This window comes from Eretmochelys imbricata, chromosome 10 (assembly GCF_965152235.1).
Source record: "Eretmochelys imbricata isolate rEreImb1 chromosome 10, rEreImb1.hap1, whole genome shotgun sequence".
NCBI classification, from domain to species: Eukaryota; Metazoa; Chordata; order Testudines; family Cheloniidae; genus Eretmochelys; species Eretmochelys imbricata.
The window spans coordinates 17,667,086-17,691,007 of NC_135581.1; the positions used below are offsets into that span (position 1 = coordinate 17,667,086).

Sequence of the window (23,922 nt, forward strand, 5' to 3'; positions counted from 1 at the left end):
CGCCTTTTTTAAAAAAAATATTTATTTAAAAGCATTTTTATGGTGCTAATCATAATCTGTCTTCCAAGCATCTATACGCAGCATATGCACAGCACATATCTAAACTAGGAAATAGATTATGGTTAAAAACATACTAGCTACCATATTTTTAAACACAACCTTGCATCTAGTAGAACTTAAGACCTTTTTAAGACCTTTTAAAACATGTCTGCCCGTCATGGTAACCATAAAGGGAAACCTGTGATCAACCACATCACAGACACAAACACACAGTGGTGGACACTAAAGTGCTAAACTGAGTCAATGGTAGGTCTAAAGTCATGTTTAAAGGCATATTTGCTAATAGTTTAAACACAGCCTACTTCCTAGTTTAGATAGGGCCAAAAAATGAAATATCATTTTACTTGAGCAGCATATGAATCCAATTACATGGTGACCAACTTATAAAACATACAAGATATGGTACATGTATGGTAGGACACAGCAATAAGCCCTGATGTAGCCGAAATCTTTGGGAGAAGTTTACTGATAGTCAGCACCCGCTGTAGAAGAAAAGCAGGCTTGGGGGTGGGAAGAGAGGAGTAAAGGGACAAGTCTATCTCTCCAATATACTCTCTTGATAAACACAAATAAACCCTATAGCTTCACAAGAAATCTCTTTATCCTCCATGTCACCAAGAGGACCAGTAAAAAACCCACCCCAGTCCCTTCTGCTGCAGGATGGCCCTTTCCCTGCAATCAGTAGACAGTCTTCAACTGAATGGAATGAATACAGTGTAAGGGGGGTGGGGGAGAACTGTCTAAAAATACAATTTCAACTCTATTCCCAACATTCAGGAAGTGACCTGCTGAAGCATCACCAGACTGGAACAATACACAGAACAAGTATAAGTGGGATAGTCCTTTCAGCCTCACTGCTTTATTCACCAAGAGGGGATCTAGAGAGTTCACAAGAAAGAAAAGCTAGACCCTTCACTTCTGTGACCCAAGAGAACTATCTCCACTGTTGCCTGTTAAGTATGTACACAGTTCTCCCCTCAGGTAACAGATACATCCAAGCACATTATGGGAAGCCACCACACAACACACCTTTGTTCACTTAAACTAAGGATGACAAAGTTAAAGTGCTATTAAAATATATGTGCTCTCTCTCTTCAATTCGTATATTTTAATATATTCATTGTGAGATGAGTTCACCTAACTGATGATGAGAGTACATCTACATTGCAATAAAAAACCTGCGGCACCGAGTCTCAGAGCCTGGGTCAATTGTCTCAGGCTCGCAGGGACAAAAATTGCAGTGTAGATTTTGGGACTCGGGATGGGGATGGGACTCTGACAACCCCAGAGTGGGGGGAAGGTTTCAGAGCCCAGGCCCCAGCCTGAGCCCAAACATCTACACTGTAATTTTTGGCCCTGCAGCCCAAGCCAGCTTATGCTGGGCCAGCCCTAGCCATGCCACAGGTATTTTATTGCAGTGTAGACGTACCCAAAGAGAACAATAGTTTCCATATGTTCTGACTTTCCACTATCAGACCAAGAAAACAAGATATTAAATATGTTGACACTTCTAGTGGAGTACAGAAAGCTTTTAAGACAGATGCACAACTGCCCCCAAGATTTCTGATTCTCACACTCAAAAAATAGATACCATCACAGCAGCATTTGCTCTGAATCTAAAATTATTAGTAGGATGGGGCTGGAATTTTCCACAATAATCATGTGTCTCTAAGCTCTATCAAGGTCAAACCTGAAAGTTTCCTGCAGTCTTTTAAATTTATCACATAGCTCATTTGCGCTATATTTCCAAGAGAATTTTAGTGAATAATACTTAGTTGCTTTCCCAGTAATTCTTTGTTATCTCTTCTATGTGTACCAAAAACAAAACAAAACTATCACACACACAGACTCACATGCCCAACAGTGAACCCAAAAGCACAGACCTTCCTCCCTTTATGGCACTGTGCACCCCCCAGGGGCACTCAGGATACTCCCTCGAAGCAAGTACTGCAACTGTACAAGCTGTTGCATGGAGTTGTGGAAGGCAAGGCTCTGTGTGTACTTTTCCATTTCCCTAACAAGGTTCTCTCACAATCTGGCCCTAAATCAAGCTACTTCTAGTGTTGTGATGCAGCTGGGTTTTTGCCCCCTATTGACAAATGTTTAATTCTGGGAATAAAGTATGCCCCCGCCATTTAGTATGCTCATAATGTTGTACTCTTGTTAGGAAACTGTTTACCTCTGCAGTAAGAGGGAGTAGTAATATGTTTAAGAGTATCTGAAATTCAGAGTGATCCAGCAATAGTGAAGCTCCAGTAAAGGTATTCCCTCATTCACACTCTTTTCTAAATATCAATTTATTGCATTTCTGTTTCCTCCATCTCTTACCACAGGAACTGGTATAATATTTCAGTAACTGAAATATAGATGTAATTAATGCCCAGGCCTAGAATCAGGTAGGGAATAGAATTTTCATGGAGAATGAGGGTTCCTATGGGTGAGACGTAGTTATGCATATAATATTAAACTTTTCTTATGACATTACCCAGGGACCACTGAGAGTGTTGTTTTTTGGAGGTAGGTGGGTTAAGTAAATCACAAGATGGGAACATCCTCAATTTTGGTATCATTCTAAGAAACACAGTCTGACACAGAACCATGTCTTAGGATCTTCCTTTGACTTCCTCTGAAAATCCTTTTGTGATATTATATACACAGAAATCCCACAGGTACTACATTTATATTCTATGTTTTCCTCTCAACAAAGGCATTGTAATATGGTATTGTATTTTCTTGTGATAAAATACTATTAGGTCACCACACTTTTCATGACAATTTGCTTTTTTTAATAATATTGCTAATTCCCTGGTGCTACTAAAAGGCATAATCATCCAAATTCAAAGATCATTTTCTTAACTCTATTCACTCCTGATTTATGTTTCATTTCCTTTGTAAACTTTACCAGCATTTCCAACTTAAACAGCTTTCCAAAGGGGATCCGCTGCTGGAAAAACAATCCTGACTTTATGTAACCTTTCCGGATGACTATTAACATTACATCAGTGTCTCAGTTTCTAAGGTTGTTGCAACTTCACTGCACTCTGCCTCTGGCCTCATTTAAAGGCAAATTCATGCAAGTTTTAACATTCAGTTGTCCTATTTCTTAACACGTGCCATCCCCCCCAAAAGAGTAATTTACAAATTAATACAGCTTGAACATCACTAGAGAATCTTTGAACTGTTTCTGTGCTTAATCAGATTATTCAATTACTTTACTAAACCAGGATATGCAGAAAACAGCAGTTTACGCTAGCCATCGTTCCATTATTTTGTGGGGGGGGGAGGGGATATCAGTGGCCAATAAAAATTTAACAACATTGGTTTTACTGACTCTATTGTGCGGTTTAACAGCCTTTATCAGTCTTTCATCCACTTCTCCCACAAGCACCTTCACGCTTTCTCCCATGTTACCCCTTATACCTACGAATCCCCTTTTCCTCCCCAATCAAAATCCCTAAGCACACCACCTTATCGTGTATAAGACTCACTTCCAAGCCGTGATTACTATTACTGATGGTCTTATTACACGTACGAATTGTGCACTCAGCCAGCCTAATCTAAACTTGCTTGTATTAAGGGTTTCCCTGTCCTCTCTTCTCTCTCCATATCCTATCTGTCACACCAACCTGTTGCATCTTGTCTGTAAGACTGTAAGCTGGCTGAGGCTTAACCTGTCTCTTGCTATATGTCTGGACAGAGCCTAGCACAATGGCAACCAGACCTGGCTGGGGCCTCTAAGTGCTACCGTAGTACAACTAACATTTTAAAACAAAATAATGGAAAAATAAGTCTAGGAGAAGCAGTACTGTTAATTTATTAGATTTTCAGTCTAGGCAGGCAGACGGCAAATTTTAACTGTGACTTGATCCAGTGAAACCTGCTGAAACAAGTTTTCCATCTAAATGTTAATTCATTTTTCCTGACTGTACTGAAGACTTGCAAAGTAAAGGTATTTTTCACTCCTTTGAATTATTAGGTATCCAAACCAAATAGATATCAACTTTAAAGGGAAAAAAAAAATCTACCTAGAAACTGATGACATGGCCAAAAGCAGGCTAAGTTATTGCCACAGGTGGACAGTAGTCTATATTTGGCATCAGTGAACACTTAGCATGGCAGCTTTCTACTCCACTTCACTCCAAGAGGTCCATCTCCTGCAAGACGACAACCTTTCAGGGAAACAATACTTATGGCCAGTGATGACAAAAAAATGCTGAAGGATCTAACAAATTAGCATGGGCACCATACATTATAAGGAGATCAGCTGCCAGCAATATCAGTAGTTTCTGTTCCGTACCCAAAAATGAATCAAGATGAGCAAGGATAAAAGAAACCTGGTAATATATTGTCCCTTCAGTTGTGATGTTAGCTTCAGGCAACCTGCACGATCTCAGGAACTATTTTTATCCCAGGGTAAAGTTTCCCAGCTACTGCCCTCCAAGCCATTTATTATTTGTAGAGGATAGTATACAACATGTGTAGAATATATCTCAATATGATACTACAGTGATGAGCCCTAGATAGAGGTTTAACTTCAACTGATGTTTGACTAATAGGAGGTCCTACAAGATAGATGAATCAAAAACTAAAAAATAAGTTAAAACTTTCATTGCATCAGAACAGTGTTAATGAATTAATCTAAGCAGAATTACTGCCAAAGACATATATTTAGAAGAAAACACTCGTTGTTTCAAATGTTTTCCACATATGATCTACACTGCAAGCATCTCACACCACATGTATTTGGAATATGATATCTACTTCTTTGAATAATGTTTACTTTGTAAGTCAACAAACAGTCCTTGAAAGGAATATAGCAGCAGTTTGCCACATCCGATGAAAAAAAAGAATTTTTACACTGGAAGTCTACTTGATGCAACTCTAAATATCTGTTGCAATGAATTTCAGGCTCCCTTTGCAGCTACTTTCAGAACAACAGACTGGGAAATAAGCATGTTCACTTCTACTAAATGAGCTCACAGCTTTTTTGTGCCAGAGCAGTGAAACAATCATAAATGTGTATTTTTTGTAAGTCAGAAATAAATATTTAATGTGATAAGCATCTTAAAGATACAGATCTATTGTTTCTAAATTATTAACACCAAGCATATGTATCAGAGAGAATATCTTAAGCATTCTTCGATCATCTAAGTATTTTGATTTCCTCAAGGAGCCTCATTTTATTTCAAACCAATTAGGCAATTTTTCATCTCTTTAATACTTGATCAACTTCCAAGAGGTTATCAGTTCATAGTTAAAAAAATGGTGAGAAACTAAACTCTTAGTAAAAAGAAAAGGAGTACTTGTGGCACCTTAGAGACTAACGAATTTATTTGAGCATGAGCTTTCGTGAGCTACAGCTCACTTCATCTGATGAAGTGAGCTGTAGCTCACGAAAGCTCATGCTCAAATAAATTCGTTAGTCTCTAAGGTGCCACAAGTACTCCTTTTCTTTTTGCGAATACAGACTAACACGGCTGTTACTCTGAAACCTAAACTCTTAGTAACATCTTAGTCACAAAACATCAGCTTTTGCAAAAGACATAAGTGAATTTCAATGGAGACCAGTGAACTATGTACTTCCTTTACAAAACTGATTTAAAAAAAACAAAAAACAAAAACCCAAACGATAGAATGTCTAGAAATAAACATTTAAGAGATTCAGCCTATTCTGCATATATTTCTTCATCACTCCCCCACACTTAACTTTGCACCTTAGCATTTACAAAAAAATATACATTCACAAAGGTAAAAATGTCAAATTACCAATGGTACTAAAATGTACAACATAAAAGCATTTTCAAAGTCCCAATTTTTGGTATCAATTAGGTTGATTTGTGTATTATTTTCCATATCATCTAAGCACAGTATTAGGAAAAATAAAACAAAAATAAAAAGATCACGTTAGAGGAAGATGTATGTGATCACCAATAACTTTACTGCAATTTAACTATTTACAACATTATAAATCTTAGAGAGCTAAAAAACCATATAATCATAAAGATCATATAATCCATCCCCCTTTCTAATTAAGATTATTCCGTACAATACATTTTCTTGTGTTTTGTCCAGTCTAACTTTAAGTGTTCTCAGTTATGGGGCTTTCACTACTGCCTCTGAGAGACTTAAACCCTGATCCAACAAAGCATTTGAGTGCATGCTTAACTTTAAGTACAATTTCAGTGGCACTGTTCAAAATGAGATCTCTCGAGCACGTTAAGTGCATGCCAGGATCAGCACCGTGGGCTAGGGAGTCATCATGACATTCATACTACTTTATTAGTAGCAGCTAGCTCTCCAACTACTTAGGGCCAGAATAAGCTGGTAATCATATAGCACAAAGAGTTTTACACACTTTATGCCTACCCTCAGAATTCTGAGCATGGTGGAGGGGTCCACAGCAATCTTATAGCTAGAGTAACATTCACTCATCTTTTTGTTTTCTAAATAAACAAAACTCATTATTTTTGTATAACACACACATAGTTAAACTGACCTGGATAACTATTTTTAGAGCTTTTACTTTCTGATCAGAGGCCCAGGCATCCTTCAGTGACTGATTGAGGTCTTCAATCCGATTCATGTAATCTTGCTGAGTCAAATTCAACAGCTCTTTTTGTGAACCCTGACAAGAAAAAACAGCAGCATTTAATAAAGAGGCAACCAACAAAAAGAAGATACCCTATTACTTAGCCAATCTATTAACCTTAAACCTAACATTTCCTAATTTGAGATTCATCAGCAAGGTTGGAACCTTAAGATCCACTGCACAGGCTCTGCCACTTGAGCTAACATGCCGTCTACGCTACAAACTTTTGCCAACGCAAGTTAAATCAGCATAGAGCTGCCGCAGTTGGTATATCACTTGTACACTTGCCTACTTGGTTCCTTGCATCAGTGCTGCACATACGCACCTGGAGTGCTTGTGTCAAAGCACAGTACGATGAACCATGGATAGGTATCCCAGTGTGCAACTCACCACCGTCCAGTGCACTCTCTTAAGAAGTTTTGGCAATGCATAATGGAGCAGAAACAAGTCACACAGAGGTGACTGGGAGCAAGGGGTTAACTTCCCAGGATTCAACTTTCCCCATCCCCAAATTTTCATGCCTTTTAAAAAAAATCCCATGAACCCACAAAGCCCTCCTTGCTGTCCACCATCTCTGACAGAAGCATGGAGCCTGCCTGTGACCTATTGTCATGAGAGTTGCAAGCATAGGATGCACTATCCTCAGGTATCTGCAGAGCTGGAAAAAGAACCGAATCAGCAAGGAGCATGACAATTTCTTGGAGGATAGATTGCTGTGGAACAAAACAAGGACCAATTCAAGGTTGCAAATGGCATTCACGGAGCAGCTACAGGTAGCAGAGTGCCGAATCTAGGCCCAAGAAATGATTGGTGGGATTGTACTGTAATGCACGCTTGGGATGATGAGCAGTGGCTGCAGTACTTTCAGATGAGAAGGGGAGCATTCCCTGATCTGTGTGCCGCACTTACCCCAGTACTCCAGGGCAGGGACACCAAAATGAGAGCTGCACTGACACTGGAGAAGTGATGGGCAATAGTGCTCTGGCAACTTGCAATACCAGATTGCTACCAGTCAGCGGGAAAGCATTTTGGAGTTGGAAAATTAACCATAGGGGCCATTGTCATGCAAGTGTGCAGTGCCATTGTCTCATGCTATGCAGGACTGTGACTCTTGGCAACGTGCAGGACATAGTGGATAGATCTGCAGCAATGGGCTTCCCCAGCTGCTGTGGAGCAATAGACAGCACTCTATATATATATATTCTTGCACCAGACCACCTTGCCACAAAGTAAATCAACAGAAATGGCTAATATTCTGTGGTTATGCAAGCGTTGGTGGATCATGGGAGATGCTTCACTAACATCAGCGCTGGGTGGTCAGAGAAGGTGCATGGTGCTCACATCTTTAAGAACACAGGACTATTCAAAAAGTTACCTGCAGGTACTTTCTTTCCAGACCAGCAGATTACCACTGGCAATGATGAAATGCCAATAGTGATCCTGGGGGACCAGGCCTACCCTCTGCTCTCCAGCTCATGAAGCTGTACACCAGCCACCTCAACAGCATCAAGGAAAGATTCAGCTACCAGCTCAGCAGGTTCTGAGCTTTTGGTAGATTGAATGAAGTCATGGGCGTTGTTTACTCACAGCACAGTCTTAGTGACCAAAAAAAAAAACCCCAGTGGTTATAGATGCCTGCTGTGTCCTGTATAACATCTGTGAAGCAAGGGAGAAAACTTGCCAGCAGAATGAAGGGCAGAGATCCATCAGCTGTTTGTTGAGTTTGAACAGCCAGACACAAGGACTATTAGAAGAGCTCAACGTGAAGCTATACATACAGCTAAGGGAGGCTTTGAAAGAGCACTTTAACAATGAGCCACTGTAACGTTATGGTGTATTGTTCTCTCCCTGATCCTGCTGTTTTGGGGCCTGTTAGGAATTATGTGGCACTTCGTGTACATTTATGAATAAACGGTGTCAATGCACCTATTAATTTTGTGGTGTTTGTTGTACATTTATGATTACTACACTGGTGGGGTTGTTTTTACTGATCCAATGAGTTGTGTCATACTATACAACAAGTGGGTGCTTTCAGTACCACCAGGCATTCTGCAGCATATGTTGAGAATTAATAAAGAAATAATTTTCCAAACAACAGATTTTTATTGTGTAACAAAACACACTGCAAAAAAAAAAATTCTGCGCAAATTAAATGCAAATACATTAAAACCTTCATACATTTATGGAACAGCACTTAAAGAAGTGGAAAGTGCATTCATGTCCATTTTACCTACACATACATCAACCATGGCTCTCAGGTCACTGTATGTGAAGTTGTGGCTGTCTTTAAACTTCCCCAGGGTGGAGTGGCAAGGTAGGGATGCAGCCCCTAATGCTGCATGGAATATTGGGGCGGGAGGTGTAGGGAAGATGCTGTAATGGAATTATCTGTGGACTGCAAAGGGAGGCAAGCCCATGACTGTTGAATCTATAGTTCCACAAGAGTCTGCAGCACCTGTGTTGGCTGCCAGAGATGCCCCATTATGTCCTGATGCATCTCCCTCTCCTTTTTCTGCACCTTTCTCCTGTCTGCTCTTTCCTTCTCCACACAGTCTGCAATATTCACCCTCCAGACTCTCTGAGGATCTGAATCAGCACTGGATCTCACTGTACACATCACCATGAGTCCTCTTCCTTCTCCTCCTTGCCTGGTGCAGTGTTCCATGGGTGTGGAGGGGTAACCCCTCAAGGTTGCAACTGCTGCAGCTACAGGTAAAACACCCAGAGGTACCTTAGTCGGTACAGTCAAAATGGAAAGTGAAAGTTATGATTCAGAACTCCCCTCCCTTGCTCCCCTAAAGTTTTAAACAAGACGTGCTTATTGACACTTTTGCTTCAGAGTGCTTGTAGATGGCCCAACTCACAGCAGCAGCCATGATGAGTTTGACCTGGCAGGGACAAGGGAAATGGGGAGAGAATTGCTCAAGTGCATGAAATTACGAGAACCAGGCAATGTCACTGAATATTGGCACCGTCTTTCCACAGGCCGCGGTGATTTTAGCGGATATCTCACTCGTGAGCATGACAAAGGCACAGAGAATACAGCTGCTGCTGGAGTCCTGAAGTCACAGAGGCCCACATGCTGCTAGCCTGTTTATTGCAATGGTGCCTGCCGAAGTTATCGCCAACTGGCATGGGAAAGTATCCTACTGCAGAGGAAGAAATAAGGCTGCCATCCTTAGAAACTTTCTGGAGAGGATTGCAGAGTACCTCCATGAAAGTTTTGTCAAGATGGCTCAGGAGGATTCGAGGGACATCCCTGTGTACATACACAAACTGCTCCACATTTCCCCCTCCCCCTCGACCCCACCTAACTCTACAGGGGAATGAAAAGCAGATAACTTACTTTTACCAGAAGAGGTAGTGGTACAAACAAGGAGAAGTTAACAAAAAGTCAATAGCAGTGTCCTGTTAAAGCTGGGGGCACCATCAGTACATCATAATAATAAGAAATACAATTACATACTTACCCTGAGGTTCTTTCCCCTCCATCGGGCTCACCCGTACTCAATGACCGGAACTCACTGGAGTGTGGTAGAGTATCAGACAGGTCCTGACTTGTGACATAATGGGATCCCCTGATAGCATGTCCCTGCTCCTCGCTGTTCTCGCCACGGGCCTGCGACTCAGGCGCTTCAGAGGTTGCAGGCAAGGTGCTGGTGGGGTCTCCAACACATATGACCTGCAACTCTTTGTAAAATCAGCAGGTCTCTGGCTTGGCACCAGATCAACTGTTAGCCTCCCTGGCCTTCTGGTATGTCTGCTGGAATTCCTTCGCTTTCACATGGCGCTGCTTCAGATCCCTGTCATACCCCGTCTTCTGCATTCCTCACGCAATCTGCTCATAGATGTCCACATTTCTACAGCTGGTCTGTAGCTGTGCCTGCACAGCCTCTTGTTCCCACAGGCTAAGGAGATCCAGCATTGCCGGTCTACTCCAGGCCAGAGCGTGTCTTGAGCATGTATCTGGCATGTTCAGCTGGGCAGCAGCACCCAACAGTGGAGAGTGCTAGGTGTGCTCATAAGCTGGGCAATCAAGAAAAGGCACTTAAAACCCTGTGAATTTTTGAAAGTGTGTGTTGTGGGGGGGAAGGAGGAGGAAGAGTTTCTGGTCTCCATGACCCCTGGACAGCGCAGTTCGTGACCAGAGCACTCAGTGTTGGGCATTGGGGGACAGCAGCTGGAGGGTATCACAGATATTTGCTGACAAGAGAGGAAGGGTGAGACTTAGGAATCGTGGGTTCCATTCTAGGCTCTGGAGGGCTCTCTAGTGGGCATAGAACCTCATGCTACATAGTTTTAGGCTGACATTTAAAAAAAAAAAAATCAGCATGAGGCAGAAAAACAGCATAATTACCCCTAATTAATTCTTAAAGTTTGGCAGTTACAAACAACTGAAAACTGCATGTTATAATGGGAAATGAGGAACCTTAATAATAGGCTGAGCTACCAGCCCCTCCCCTATAATAACTGTGTTTTTAATCCCACCATTTTAGTAGGATGCAACAAAACAACACATGCAAGTTGCTTGCTTTGTTGTAGCAACTCACTAAACAAATATAGCCCAAGCTGCAGAGATCAGAGCCAGATATGAACTTCCTCTAAATCCAGGGAGGGGAGATACTGAGTCTTGGGCTTTGGTTTAGGCCCATAGAACATTTCTTCCTGTACATATTCCCAGCATTTATGGGACTATTCCTGGTGACATCAGCAATGCTGGTGTAGAAACAAAGGTAAATAAAGCAGTTGTGCTGGCTCCGACACTGGAAACATTACTATACAATATTTGCCAAAAGGACAGAGAAAAATCGGGAGGCGAGATTCTGCTTCTACTGAAAAGGGCAAACACAATGAAAGCTGAAATAGATACATAATGTACTTGACAGTGCGCTTTTAAACCTTATACTCTTTATATTAACCAAATACCTTTAAAATATAAATCAGAGCTCAAAGAACACAAGCATCAGACTGACCCTCATGCTGTTAAGCCATTTTTTCTAATGCAGTGGTTTTCAAAAATTTTTTTTTTTTCACGGACCACTTCAAAATTGCTGAGGGTCTCGGCGGACCACTTAATGACCTTGCCAAATGTTGTTTGTACCGTCAGCTAACTATTGTAAAGCATTTTGGATAAAGAGCTATATATTTTTAAAAAAACACTTAATAAACGTTTCTTTGTTCTACAAATAAAAGCACACAACTCTCATTTTAATATCAGTAGTCCTACCTTTCTAATGTGATGGATATGCCCTCTCCCCCCTACCGCGGCAGCCACCAAGCTGGGGCTGGAAAGTCGGGGGAGTCTCCTCTGCTGCAGCTGCCTCCGAGCTGGGGCTGGGAAGGAAAGGGGATATCTCCCCCGCCACAACAGCCAGAGCTGAGGCTGGGACAGAGGGCCATCTCTCCCTGGCAGCCACAGCCCTGGAGCTGGGGAAAGTCGCCTTTTTCTCTTGCCACGGCAGCCCTGCACATCCCAAATTCCCCCCCAAGATCACCACCTCACCTTACACGTGCATCTTCTCCAGGATCCATGCACCTAATTAGTGAAGCCATGCCTGCACGGCTCCACTAATTAGGTGGGTAGCCCTTCATTCTCTCACGTGCGGCCGCCCAACCGTGCACGTTAGAGAGAACTATCTGCGGACCACCTGAATGGAGCTCCCACGGACCACAGTTTGAGAACCTCTACTCTAATGAAATTCTGTATTCCTTTAAATTTTTATGAGGTTTTGTCATTGACTGCTATTAAGTTGTAGCAGCTGCAGAAATAAAGTGTCCTTTGGTTACTTTCAGGTCAACTACAACAACAGGCCTGAGTTCCTCTAACCCTCCAATTCCTTTTCATATGAACACCATTCTATATCGTAAGGCTGTTTATGAACAATCAAAGTGTGTTGCAGAATGGTGTGCAGACCTAGGGCAAAAAGTTATTGCAAAGTTCCCAGCTACTAATTTGTGAAAAATAAAGAGCAAGACTCAAACATAGTCATATCAGAACTACAGCAGGTCACTGTAAAGGATTATGTAGCAGGAATGACTACCAGGAAAATAAATTGACAAATGGCGTGATGAATTGCAGAAGCAACCACTATTTTGTGAGTGAATACGTTATATATTATTGAGATACACTTATTCTTCCACTAATAGAATCTAATCTGCAGATATTTAAGTAGATGTTACTTTTGACACATGATCCCTTCATGCTGAATTTATAAAATGAACACAATACTGTGTTAATCATGAGATCCAAGTTGAAGTTAGCCATAAAAGACATGGAGGCACTGAAGCTGAATTGGCACCAATTCAGTAAGGTACGTAAGCATGTCAATGGCCTTTCTGATTTCAATGGGACTAAAGTAGTTAAACATATGCGTATTAAGTGCCTGGCTGAATCAGTGCCTTACTTAGGAGAGATGTCAGTCTCTGCAACAAAAGACAGAATAAAAAGATTAAAAGTTGGTAGAGCCTACCAGACACCAGGGAGCTTAAATACAGCAGCTATAGGAGATAAATGATATGGATGTCAGCCCAATGACTCTCCTTTTGGGGTACTGGTTGTCAATGAGCTAAAAATTTAGGCCCCAATTCTACACAGACACACACACACTTTCAATGGGACTACTCAAGTGCATGAAGTTAAACACTGCATAAGAGTTTGCAGAATCAGGGCTTTTAGGGATAAGCCAGAAAGTTTCTTAAATAGCTTTCATCTCACACAACTAATCTTTTTTCTCTTAAAGTGGAAATGTTTCCTGGACAGTTTGCTCACCTCTTCAAGGTCATCCAGCTCTTCTAGCCTTGTTCGCACCTTCTCAGAAACTGCTGAGCCAGGCGTCGTAGCTTTTCCTGTAGGTAATTATATCTTTGAGTTTAACATTTTCAAATTCTTAAACTATTTAAAAAAAAAAAAAAAAAAAAAAGACTTGAGGGGAAGAGTCAGATTTAAATAAGCTAACAGTATCCAAGACCAAAACAGTGGTTCAACCACCTAAAGGCAGCTATTCAGCTGCTAGCATGAGAGACTCCGAGCCTGATTTTCAAACAAGACCTCCATTCCTGCAGGCACACAATGAATGTTGCCAAAGATTCATTCGTCTTTTTCTCCAAACATTTCATAGTGGGCACAGAATAGCAACTGCAGAAAGCGAAGCCTGATTTGGAAAAAAAAAAAAAAAAAAAACCCAAACAAAACCAGACTCTAGATTTTTTATTCAGGTTCTTTGGGTAAGACGCTGGAGCCCTGTATTTCAAGATTCCACTTGCTATGGAAGGTTCTTTACTACTTTGCCTCGCATTTTTAACAGTTTTTCCCATTAACAATACAATTAAAACATTGCGTTAAAAATTAAGATTTTGGTGTCATACTAAACAGCCAGTATAATACTGGAATCCGCTCCTTCAATGCTTCTCTCTCAGCCAGGCTGAGAGAATTGTTGGACAGCTATGCAAAGCACTTCCTTCTATTTCCCCTCTTGTTCCCTTCAAGCAAGCAAGTGGGAAAATTAATAAAGACAAGCCAAATACCAAAATAATCTTGCAATTTTGGGAGATTTGGAGGGATAGTAACAGCCCAGATGTTTTTTAAAGCTGCAATGTAAATTACAGGAGTTGTAGTTTCTTTCATAATAATGCACTCAGCAGCCACTAGATGGAGCAAGATAAATATTATTTTTCTTGAATTTGCAAAAATCCAGTGGGACTCATGAGCAACAGCAGTGAATCAGCTCACAGTTGGAGAAAAAAAGCTTTAATCTGAATGCATGTTTTCACCAAAGGTCTGTCATTTGCTCTCTCCTTAAAATAATAGTCCCATGGCACTTGATATAGAGAAACTACTCACCTTTTTCAGAACTCATATACAGATTCTGCAGAGAAACAACAGCATTTTAGAAAGCATGTATTTACAGACTACTTACTTATTTATAAATGATTTAAGAAAGTGTGGATTGATTATTTTCAGTGCTGCTATTTATTCTATAAATTAATGGAGATATAAAGTGTGATTGTAAGCTTTTCGTGGCATGAACCATGTCTCTATTTGTGTTCTAGGAAGTGGCTAGCACACTTTTGGGCTCTCTAAAAATAATCAAGTACTACAGGCCAAAGATCAGCCAGTCTTCTTTATGAATATTTAAAAGCTAGAGCTGCTGGGATGGTTTTCCACTTCATTGCAAATTAAATGTACTGAATTTGTTTACATAGAAAAGGAATAGTTACAAGGTACTCAATTACTGTAGCCTCACAATACCCATAGTCTATTAAGGTTCTTGCACAAAATTATTAAGAAGCGCACTTACAATGGAGAGTTTTTCAGTCGTCGTGTATCTAGCAAGGATTTCACCACGTTTGCTTGACCATGGTTCAAAGTCACTTCCTACAGCCAAGCTGTCATCTTTATCACGTTTCTTTCTTGTACTATCCTAGGAGGAACACAAACAAGGTGTTCAGCTTCATGTATACCAGGAAGACAGAGAAAGGTGACCAGATATTTTAAGACCTACTGTGTTTCATGTGTTACTGATCCTTGCACAGATTTACAACATTAAAAAAAACACAAACGTTACCAGAACTGCTAAAGCAAAAGAAAACAGGTAAATGAAATTCTCTGATTAGTTAATATGGTACTTTCTATACTGAAACAGCTCTTGCAAGAGCACAAAGAATCAGTTCTATGCAGGTCTATTTTATTCAATCTACTTGAGATAATTAACCTTGAGCTTTACCGTGTTAGCTGCAGTAGTCACTGGATCTGCTGTTGCTGCGAACAATGACAAGGGATCAGTACCGTCCAACACACTGCTTAGTGGGTCTATCATTGAACTGGAAGAAGAGGAGGAGGTAGAGGAAGTACTTCCTTTCCGACCCATTTTCTTGGTCTTGGATTCAGTAACCTGAAGGAGAAGTTCAACTGTAAAATGAAATGATCTACTTCCACTTTAATAACTTACTAGAGCACAAAGAAAAGGAGTACTTGTGGCACCTTAGAGACTAACCAATTTATTTGAGCATAAGCTTTCGTGAGCTACAGCTCACTTCATCGGATGCATACTGTGGAAAGTTTAGAAGATCTTATTATATACACACGAAGCATGAAAAAATACCTCCTCCTATCCCACTCTCCTGCTGGTAATAGCTTATCTAAAGCGATCACTCTCCTTACAATGTGTATGACAATCAAGTTGGGCCATTTCCATCATACACATTGTAAGGAGAGTGATCCCTTTAGATAAGCTATTACCAGCAGGAGAGTGGGATAGGAGGAGGCATTTTTTCATGCTTCGTGTGTATATAATAAGATCTTCTAAACTTTCCACAGTATGCAGCCGATGAAGTGAGCTGTAGCTCACGAAAGCTTATGCTCAAATAAATTGGTTAGTCTCTAAGGTGCCACAAGTACTCCTTTTCTTTTTGCGAATACAGACTAACACGGCTGTTACTCTGAAACCTGTCATTACTAGAGCACAGATTCTCCAAATAGCACATTTTTTCTCTCTGCTAGGAGTGCCTCAGCTATAATACTAGTACTTAGAGATTCTTTTACCATTTTTATTTCTATTTTCTGCAGCAAAAGGCTCTTTCTCCCCTACCTGTTCTTTGCTTCCTCCTCCCACTCTTGTTTTTAATCCCTTCTTTCATGATACTCCTTTAGCTTCAAACAGCCTACCACTTCCTGTGCACCAAATACCCTTCCTTTTGTCTTTCAAATCCACCCTTAAAGACTGCTCCTTTCAAGAAGCTTTCCTATGCAGATCTCCCTACTGACCTTCCAGAGTCTGAACTGCTGCCCATGTATCATAGTCACCAGAGTTAAACTAACCTCTTTGAAGCAGGGACCTTGCCTCTTATGTGTTTTGTAGAGCCCCATGCATGCTTGCAATATTTCATAGAGTGTTTTTAAAACCACAGCTGGTTTAGAGGTAACCCAAAAACAACAAGTGCTACATTGAGCAGTTAGGCAGGTTACTGCTAATGTGATGAGCTGGTCCCAATCTGGTCTTTTTATATATGATGAAACATTTCATAAGTAACCAAGAAGCTGTGCGGGATTTGAGCTGTTCTGAATAGTAAGAGACGTTTTCTGGCATATAACATCAAGACTTTCAGTACTGTGTAAATAGCAACATAAACTCCTAGTACTATAGAAACGGAGGGAACTGCAAGCAGCTGGAGCATCCAAAACGTAGTTCACTGTTACTGCCAGTGACTTTAAAACCAAAACTTTTCTTCTAACAAATTCAACAGAAAATCAGAACTGCCTCTAGTTGCCAGCAGGAAACAGTAGTTTTCACTTTACAGTGATGTTATTTGCAAAGGCTCAAAAAGAAACTTACGGTAATGGGTTTCAGTGGATGGTAGTCCCCAAATTCCACAGGTACAGCCTCCAGTCTGCATGATTCAAACTCTGATGTGTAATTTCTAGACCTTGCATGCCTTAAAAAGCAAGAATAAAGAAAAAGTTTTATAGGTGCATCACTGTATATGTACCTGAGAGACTGTAAATATGTAGTTATACATCACACTTGCATAGGTGCAGACATGTTTATACACTTTTGGAAAGTAAATCAAATTGTACGATGTAAGGTTTCCCTTTGCATGAGAAGCTAATTTGTAAACTGACTTGACTACTTTGCTCTCTTATACTCTAAATAAAAACTTCTGGTCAGTACACTTGTGAAGTGAGGTAACTGCCAGTTACTGTTCTGAATTCAAAGTACAGCAGTTGGATTCACCTCCATACCATTTAATTTAATCATCAAAAGGATCAGAATTAGCAAATAATTTACCCATTAGGTAATTTACAAAAGGAATCAATATCCAGCCGTTCCACAGTATTCACAATTAAAAGTTGCAGTGGCCAGCTGACAAGAGGAAGAAAGAACATAACCAGCAATGCAAGAACAAGAAATAAGTCATTGTACTAAAGGCTTCCATTCTTACTGAAAATATTTTATTAAGAGAAATAACTTACAGCAAACTCATATTTTACAGTTTTTATTCTTAATCCGACTTGTTAGCCTGTTGACAAAACCAGACCTTCTTCCATAAAAGAAAACGACTTGTACTTGAAGAACAACATAGATAATGCACTCCAAGTGCTTTGCCTTAAAGGCTTAGCAGCAGATATTAACTCCAGTCACAGCTTAATAGTTTTTCCTCCATTCTATTTTACTATTAATCCCAGTTTCTATTAATCGTTCACTATAATTAGAAATACAATTCATCTTTGAGGTGTGCCGTTAAAGTGGGGGAGAGAAATATAACCGGAGTTTCCATACCGAGACTGGACAGACCTATCAAGGAGAGCTAAGAGTTATATTTAAAAATACTCAAAAATATATTCTTAAATTCAGTAATACATCCTTAAATTCAGTAATACATCAAATGAAAACCCTTTAACTAGCACGATCTAGTGATCATGCATGGAACTGAGAGTAAAGATTCTTGGTTTGAGTTCCCAGCTCTGTTACTGTTTCTTTGGGGGCAAAACAGTTTCCATACATGCAAAGTGGGTATAGTTCTACTCAGCTCATGGAAGCGTCATGAGACTTAGAAGTGTCTATACTCGGCATTTCAGCAAACATTTTCCACCACTGGTACCATACATTCAGCTCCAACAGTAGAGCAGTGGTGATAGAGCTGGTGTAGACAGGGATCGTAGCAGCAATCAGCAAGACCTGGTTTGAAAAGGTTTTCTTTCCCCCTGCCCACTCTACCTGGAACATTTTCCTGACTGTATTTTAATTTTAGAAATATTAGGAATGCCCAACTTGCCTTCCGTTTTATTACTGAAGGACTTTTGGGAGAGCTCAAGGATGTTTACTGGAGCTCTGGTGCCTTAATTGAACCAGCAAGGGTATTGAATGAACAAAGGCTTCTTTTATCGAAAACGCTAGTCCTTAAAACTAAAAACAAAACAAACAAAAAAGCCAGATTTTCAAAAGAGCTAAGCTTCCATTTAGGCACCAAGTATTAAGTGTCATCAGCTTCCTTTGGGCACAATGTGCCTAAATAGGAACTGAGCTCATTTGAAAATCCTGCCAGTGTCTAAAAATTAATTTCCCCCCTCAACTTTCACTTTCTGGGATTTTGCAATGTCACTATTTCACTAGTTTTCTTCTCGTCATTATAGCGTGTTCTAGTCTAAAAGGAATCTGAATTTCTTAGCGTAAAAAAGTAGCTGAAAGAAACAAAATATTTTAAAAGGGCAAAAACCCCAATTTCTCCCTGCCTCTCCACTTCTTCCCCTCAACTTTGCTGGTAATCTTTTTCAAAGTGAAAAAGGAATCAGACTACGTAATTATTATTTAACTGATAGACCTTTGTGGCACTCTTGCTATTGCAATTCTGTAACAAGAAATCAGAACAAAGTCATAGCTGTGCTGATCAGTGGAGAAGCTTTGAAGCCTAATTAGATAGATACAAGCAGAGCAAGAACAAGAGTCCAGTGAAACCCACGTGCCTATTCCTTTTGTTTTCATTATCTACGATTTCCTGCCTTTACTATACATGAGCATTTTCTTGAATTTACTTTTGTTCCATGCTTCAGTGACTCTCCTTGTTCACTTGCTTCATGGGTTTATTAGAATTTGTATGAAAATATGTACCCCACACTCTCTACTGACGCCTAATTATAACATTTCTCAAAAAGAACAGGAGTACTTGTGGCGCCTTAGAGACTAACAAATTTATTAGAGCATAAGCTTTCGTGGGCTACAGCCCACTTCATCGGATGCATAGAATGGAACATTATATATATACACACACACACACACGTACACACACATACATATATATACACACACACACAGAAGGTGGAAGTTGCCATACAAACTGTAAGAGGCTAATTAATTAAGGAGCTTTTTTTTTTTCTCCTGCTGATAATAGCTCATCTTAATTAATTAGCCTCTAACAGTTTGTATGGCAACTTCCACCTTCTCTTTTTGTGCGTGTATATATATATTCTTACTATATGTTCCATTCTATGCATCCGATGAAGTGGGCTCTAGCCCACAAAAGCTTGTGCTCTAATAAATTTGTTAGTTTCTAAGGTGCCACAAGTACTCCTGTTCTTTTTGCGGATACAGACTAACACGGCTGCTACTCTGAAATACATTTCTATTACACTGTTATACTTACAGTTTTGTCAGCATTTCCATTACATCTCATTTATAGGGGTTTCTAAACAGCATTTAAAAAAAAAGTCCTTGACAGCTGAAGCTTGGCGTAACAGCCTCAGCCTAAAGGCAATTGTATTATAACTAAATTTTAAGGCACCATTTGCTCTGTGTATGCATGTATATGAAGTGAGCTGTTTGACTCTGTAAGCATTTTTTAAAACTTACATTTACATTGTTTTAAGTGATCAAGACCGCTTGTAAGGTAATTAATATTCGGTGGAGTGCACGACTGGTTTAATATTATCTTCTATTTATTCACTGAGGAAGGAGAGAGAGAAGGTTAAACCTTCCATTCTTGGTGGAAAGCTCATGACTATGGAGCAAGCTTTCATCAGAAATCAGACTGACTGATCCAGTCTTCTGGGAAACTGTAAGGTCCATGTCCACATGCAGGCTATACCCTATAACAGGTAGGTTGCCTTGTTCTACCTGAGTCTGGCACTTAGAAGAGCAATGAGGGAAGAAAAGCAGCAACCACGTCTATTGGGAAGGCACCCCCTTTATTGGAATGGATTTCTATATGTATTGCGACAATGCACCTCCTCCACCTCGGCGGGTACCGCGTTTCCCCCTCTGCTGGTGGGGGCATGGAGTAAGTCAGCCCCACTCTGGACTGTATTTATTCTCCCACTTGCGGGTTTATTTCCCAATACTTTTCTGGCAGGCCTCAGGGCCAGCCCAAGGAGTGCCCCTCCACCCAACAAAAAACACAGTTCCAACTCAAAACAAAGGGGAATGCCTTTTCCTACCACCCCCACCACCACCACACACATGCCGAAGGTGTGAGGCTTTGTTATTGGCCCTGGGGTGCCAGTCCTTCCCCTAAACAGTCTGTTACATAGCTTCCCCTGTAGGGAGGAGAGCAGCCCTCCACCCTGGAGCAGACTCTCCCTGATACCACTAGCCCTGCACTGCCCTGTCTCTCCTTTCCCTCCTTTCACCAGAGAAGGAGTTTGTAAAGGTCTCAGGGAGCCCTTAATTGGACTCGGGTGTCTCTACTGCATATTCCCCTAAGCATGTAACATTTTAACACAAGCGTTTCCTTAAAATAGCTTGTTTGCAATTTTCACAAAATAAAGTTTTGTTCGACTAATATCCAAGATTTATTTTTTGGTTTAGCTATTATCCCCAAACAATGGTCTGTAATTAAATTGCTAACAAAACCCTAATGAAATGGGCATTTGAGAAGTATTAACAGAAAAACTTCAAGAATGGATCTTAAGAGGCACCTGTTGACTTTAAGCCAAATACTTGATATTCTTTCCTCACTCATAATATTTACAAAGTCTCATTTTGATATTAAACTATTAAAAAAGTATGTGGGTGAGTACTATATGGAAAGTTTCAGCCTGGAATGAAATTCATTCAAGCAACAAGCTCCTTTTACTTTAAAAGAGGGCAATTTATATTTTTTAAACATCTTGAAAAGCTATTTTAATAGTGATGCAAATAGCACACTGGGTATCTTATTGTGCCCCTTCATTTCAGAAAAAGCTGTGCCTCCATCTGAAAGCTGAATAAATTCAATTTATTATTTAAAGGAACAAAAGCTTCAGGAAAGCAAGACTTCCAAAATCAGGAATTAGTTTATTTACAAGCAGCCATGCAATCTATGAGGAAGGGAAACAATTATTGCACATATTTTTCTTTATCTTGTCAAAAGAAAAAATATTTCATCATTTCCTTATCTTGCTTGCTCTAACAGAAATTGTACTACGTAGCTTATTTCCTAAGTATTTTCTTCAGTTCTACATTCAGTTTTCCAGAAGTAAAGAAACATTTCATATTACTACAGAAGCAGTATTTGTAACCTAACATGAACCAATAGGGACATCCACTGCACTACAAGAGGAACAGAATTTTTATCTGGCTTCTTTCTCCTCCCCCCATCCCTCTCTTTCAAAAAAAAAAAAAAACCAACACATTATAAAATCCAACACAATCAAATTAGATCCAAATTCTGACTGCCCTAGATTGTTCTTGCTTATTTTTAAAGACAGTACATAAGAAAGTCTGTTCACAGGACATCTCTAACACGCTCCTGTGAAGACCTGTACACCCACAAAGCTACCTCATTATCCATCTTCAAATCCCTCCTCAAAATTCTATTTTGCCCTGATACCTACAAAAAAAACAAACCTGATAATGGTTAGGCTGCCAACGTGCTGATACCACTGCCTATCATGCTGACCAACACAGGCTCACTGTTTCCTAGTACTCCCCTGTCTGCTTGCGTCCATCTGTTCTCTCTTATTTAGTTAGGGTATGTTCAGACTGTTGAGGCTATACAGCCAGCATATAACCGCATCGTACAGATGCTGCCTACATGGACAGAAGGGGTTTTCTGTCAGTGTAGAAACATCATCTGATGGTAGCTACATCAACAGATGTATTCTTCCATTGACATGCCTGCCTCTACACTGGTGCAAACCTACACACAGGTGTGCTTTTTTCAGTAATTTTTTTTAAAGGTTTCAACACAATGCCTTCCAGGCACCTCCATGCTACTGCTGTGATTTGGCACTTTGTAAGACTATCAAAGAAAAAACAAATATAGGGTTATAGAGAGGAAAAAGCATATGGAGCCTTTATATATGCTACATGAATCACAGAGCAAACTACAGCAACTCCTTTGGGGTTATCCCATCTTCTCACAAAAATGCAAATAAGTAACACCAATCCCACATTATTAAAACAGATCTGAATGTATCTCCCCCTTCTTCAGAGGAAGGATTTTACTGTGAGGTTCAAGTATATTTTTTTAACTTCTTTCAGATAGTCTCAGTTGCAGACTTGTGAGAATATAATTTCAAGGGTCTTTTCATGGGGGCATTTGAAAGAAGCACTGTCACTGAAGGAACATGTATGCATGTATCCAAATTAGAAATGAACTTTCTAAAACATTGCCACAATTGAATAGCTTACTGCTATTTCATTTAGGCTTCTGGCTTCCTTTTAGACCCCTTCCAAAGCAGCAGTCCTGAACCAAGGAGGAAGTTATCGGTGTTGTTCTTGATATTTGTTTTACTGTGGAAGTCCCTTACAGCACAGAAAGCTTTGGTCAGGGCTACCGGTACAGACTGTAGGAAAGGAGGGAATTAAACTTTACAACAGCTCCACTGCATGCACCTCCGAAACAGGTGAGCTTCGCACCCGGGGGAAGGCCACTGCAGTTTTGCACTAGGCTTTCGGACTGAGTTAGCGGAGAAGCAGGGAACAGACTAGGCAGGCTGACAGAGCAGAGGTGCCTTTCACCCTCTTTTCTTTAAGCTGGGGGACAGGGAAGTCCCCAGCCCACCCCGCTCGGGAGTCTGTAGCCGGGCTCTGCTTTAGCCCGTTGGCTCCAGACAGGGGAAGATCAGGGACCCTTCCCCAGGAACCAGCTCCCGCCCAGCCCAGCCGGAACTGCTCCACCTCAGACTACGCGAGTCCAGACCCGTTGCAGCCTTCCACCGCCTGCCCGGCTCGACTCCCTCCTCACTCAGCCCTGACCCTTCCCGACACCTCTACCCGTGCTTCTCCCGGCCTTACCACGGGAAGGCAGCCATCTTGCTTCCTTGTCACGTGACCCTCCTTCTCCCCCCCCCCCCCGGCCGGGTCTTTCACCGCCCTCTTCCCGCTCGCCCCGCCCCGCCGCCAAGGCTGCCATGATTGTGCGGGGCAGCCGGAAAGGGAAGGTGCAGGCCCCACGCGGCGGCGGCGGATGGCTCTCGCTGAGCCGGGGGGCCGCTGCTGCACTCCTGAGCCAGCCAAAGCCCCGCGCGCCGACGCCGTGTCCTAAAGTGAGAGAGCGCAGCCCCGCTAGGCACACCCCAGGGGCTAACGGCTACCCCCCGGGGAAAGGCTCCTCCCCCACCCCACACACTGAGGGGGCTAACCCCTGGGGAGAGGCTCCTCCCCCTGCCCCACATACGGGGGGGCTAACCCCTGAGGAAAGGCTCCTCCCCATGCCCCACACACTGATGGCAGCTAACCCCAGCGGAAAGGCTCCTCCCCCACCCCCCACATCGATGGAGGCTAGCCCCATGGGAAAGGTACCTCCCCCACCCCACACACTGAGGGGGCCTCCCCCACTCATATTGGGGGGATAGCCAC

The 23,922-nt window shown here is 41.3% G+C and overlaps 1 protein-coding gene across 4 annotated transcripts in view; it reads right to left on the reverse strand.

Moving 5' to 3' along the window:
- VPS35L (VPS35 endosomal protein sorting factor like) overlaps positions 1 to 23,404 on the reverse strand; it is a 116,233-nt gene extending 92,829 nt beyond the window's left edge. For 3 of the 4 annotated variants that reach the window (XM_077828141.1, XM_077828143.1, XM_077828140.1), the window contains exons 1-7: positions 23,359 to 23,404; positions 16,981 to 17,080; positions 15,373 to 15,540; positions 14,947 to 15,069; positions 14,490 to 14,514; positions 13,419 to 13,495; positions 6,557 to 6,685 (exon numbers count right to left, since the gene is read on the reverse strand). In XM_077828141.1, coding sequence (XP_077684267.1) covers positions 6,557 to 6,685; positions 13,419 to 13,495; positions 14,490 to 14,514; positions 14,947 to 15,069; positions 15,373 to 15,540; positions 16,981 to 17,080; positions 23,359 to 23,375 — 639 coding nt within the window. In that variant the 5' untranslated portion in view covers positions 23,376 to 23,404. Of the gene's footprint in view, positions 1 to 6,556; positions 6,686 to 9,104; positions 13,009 to 13,418; positions 13,496 to 14,489; positions 14,515 to 14,946; positions 15,070 to 15,372; positions 15,541 to 16,980; positions 17,081 to 23,358 lie in introns of those variants that run through there. The other variant, XM_077828144.1, reaches the window with a different exon arrangement.
- Between the last annotated feature and the right edge of the window lie 518 nt (positions 23,405 to 23,922).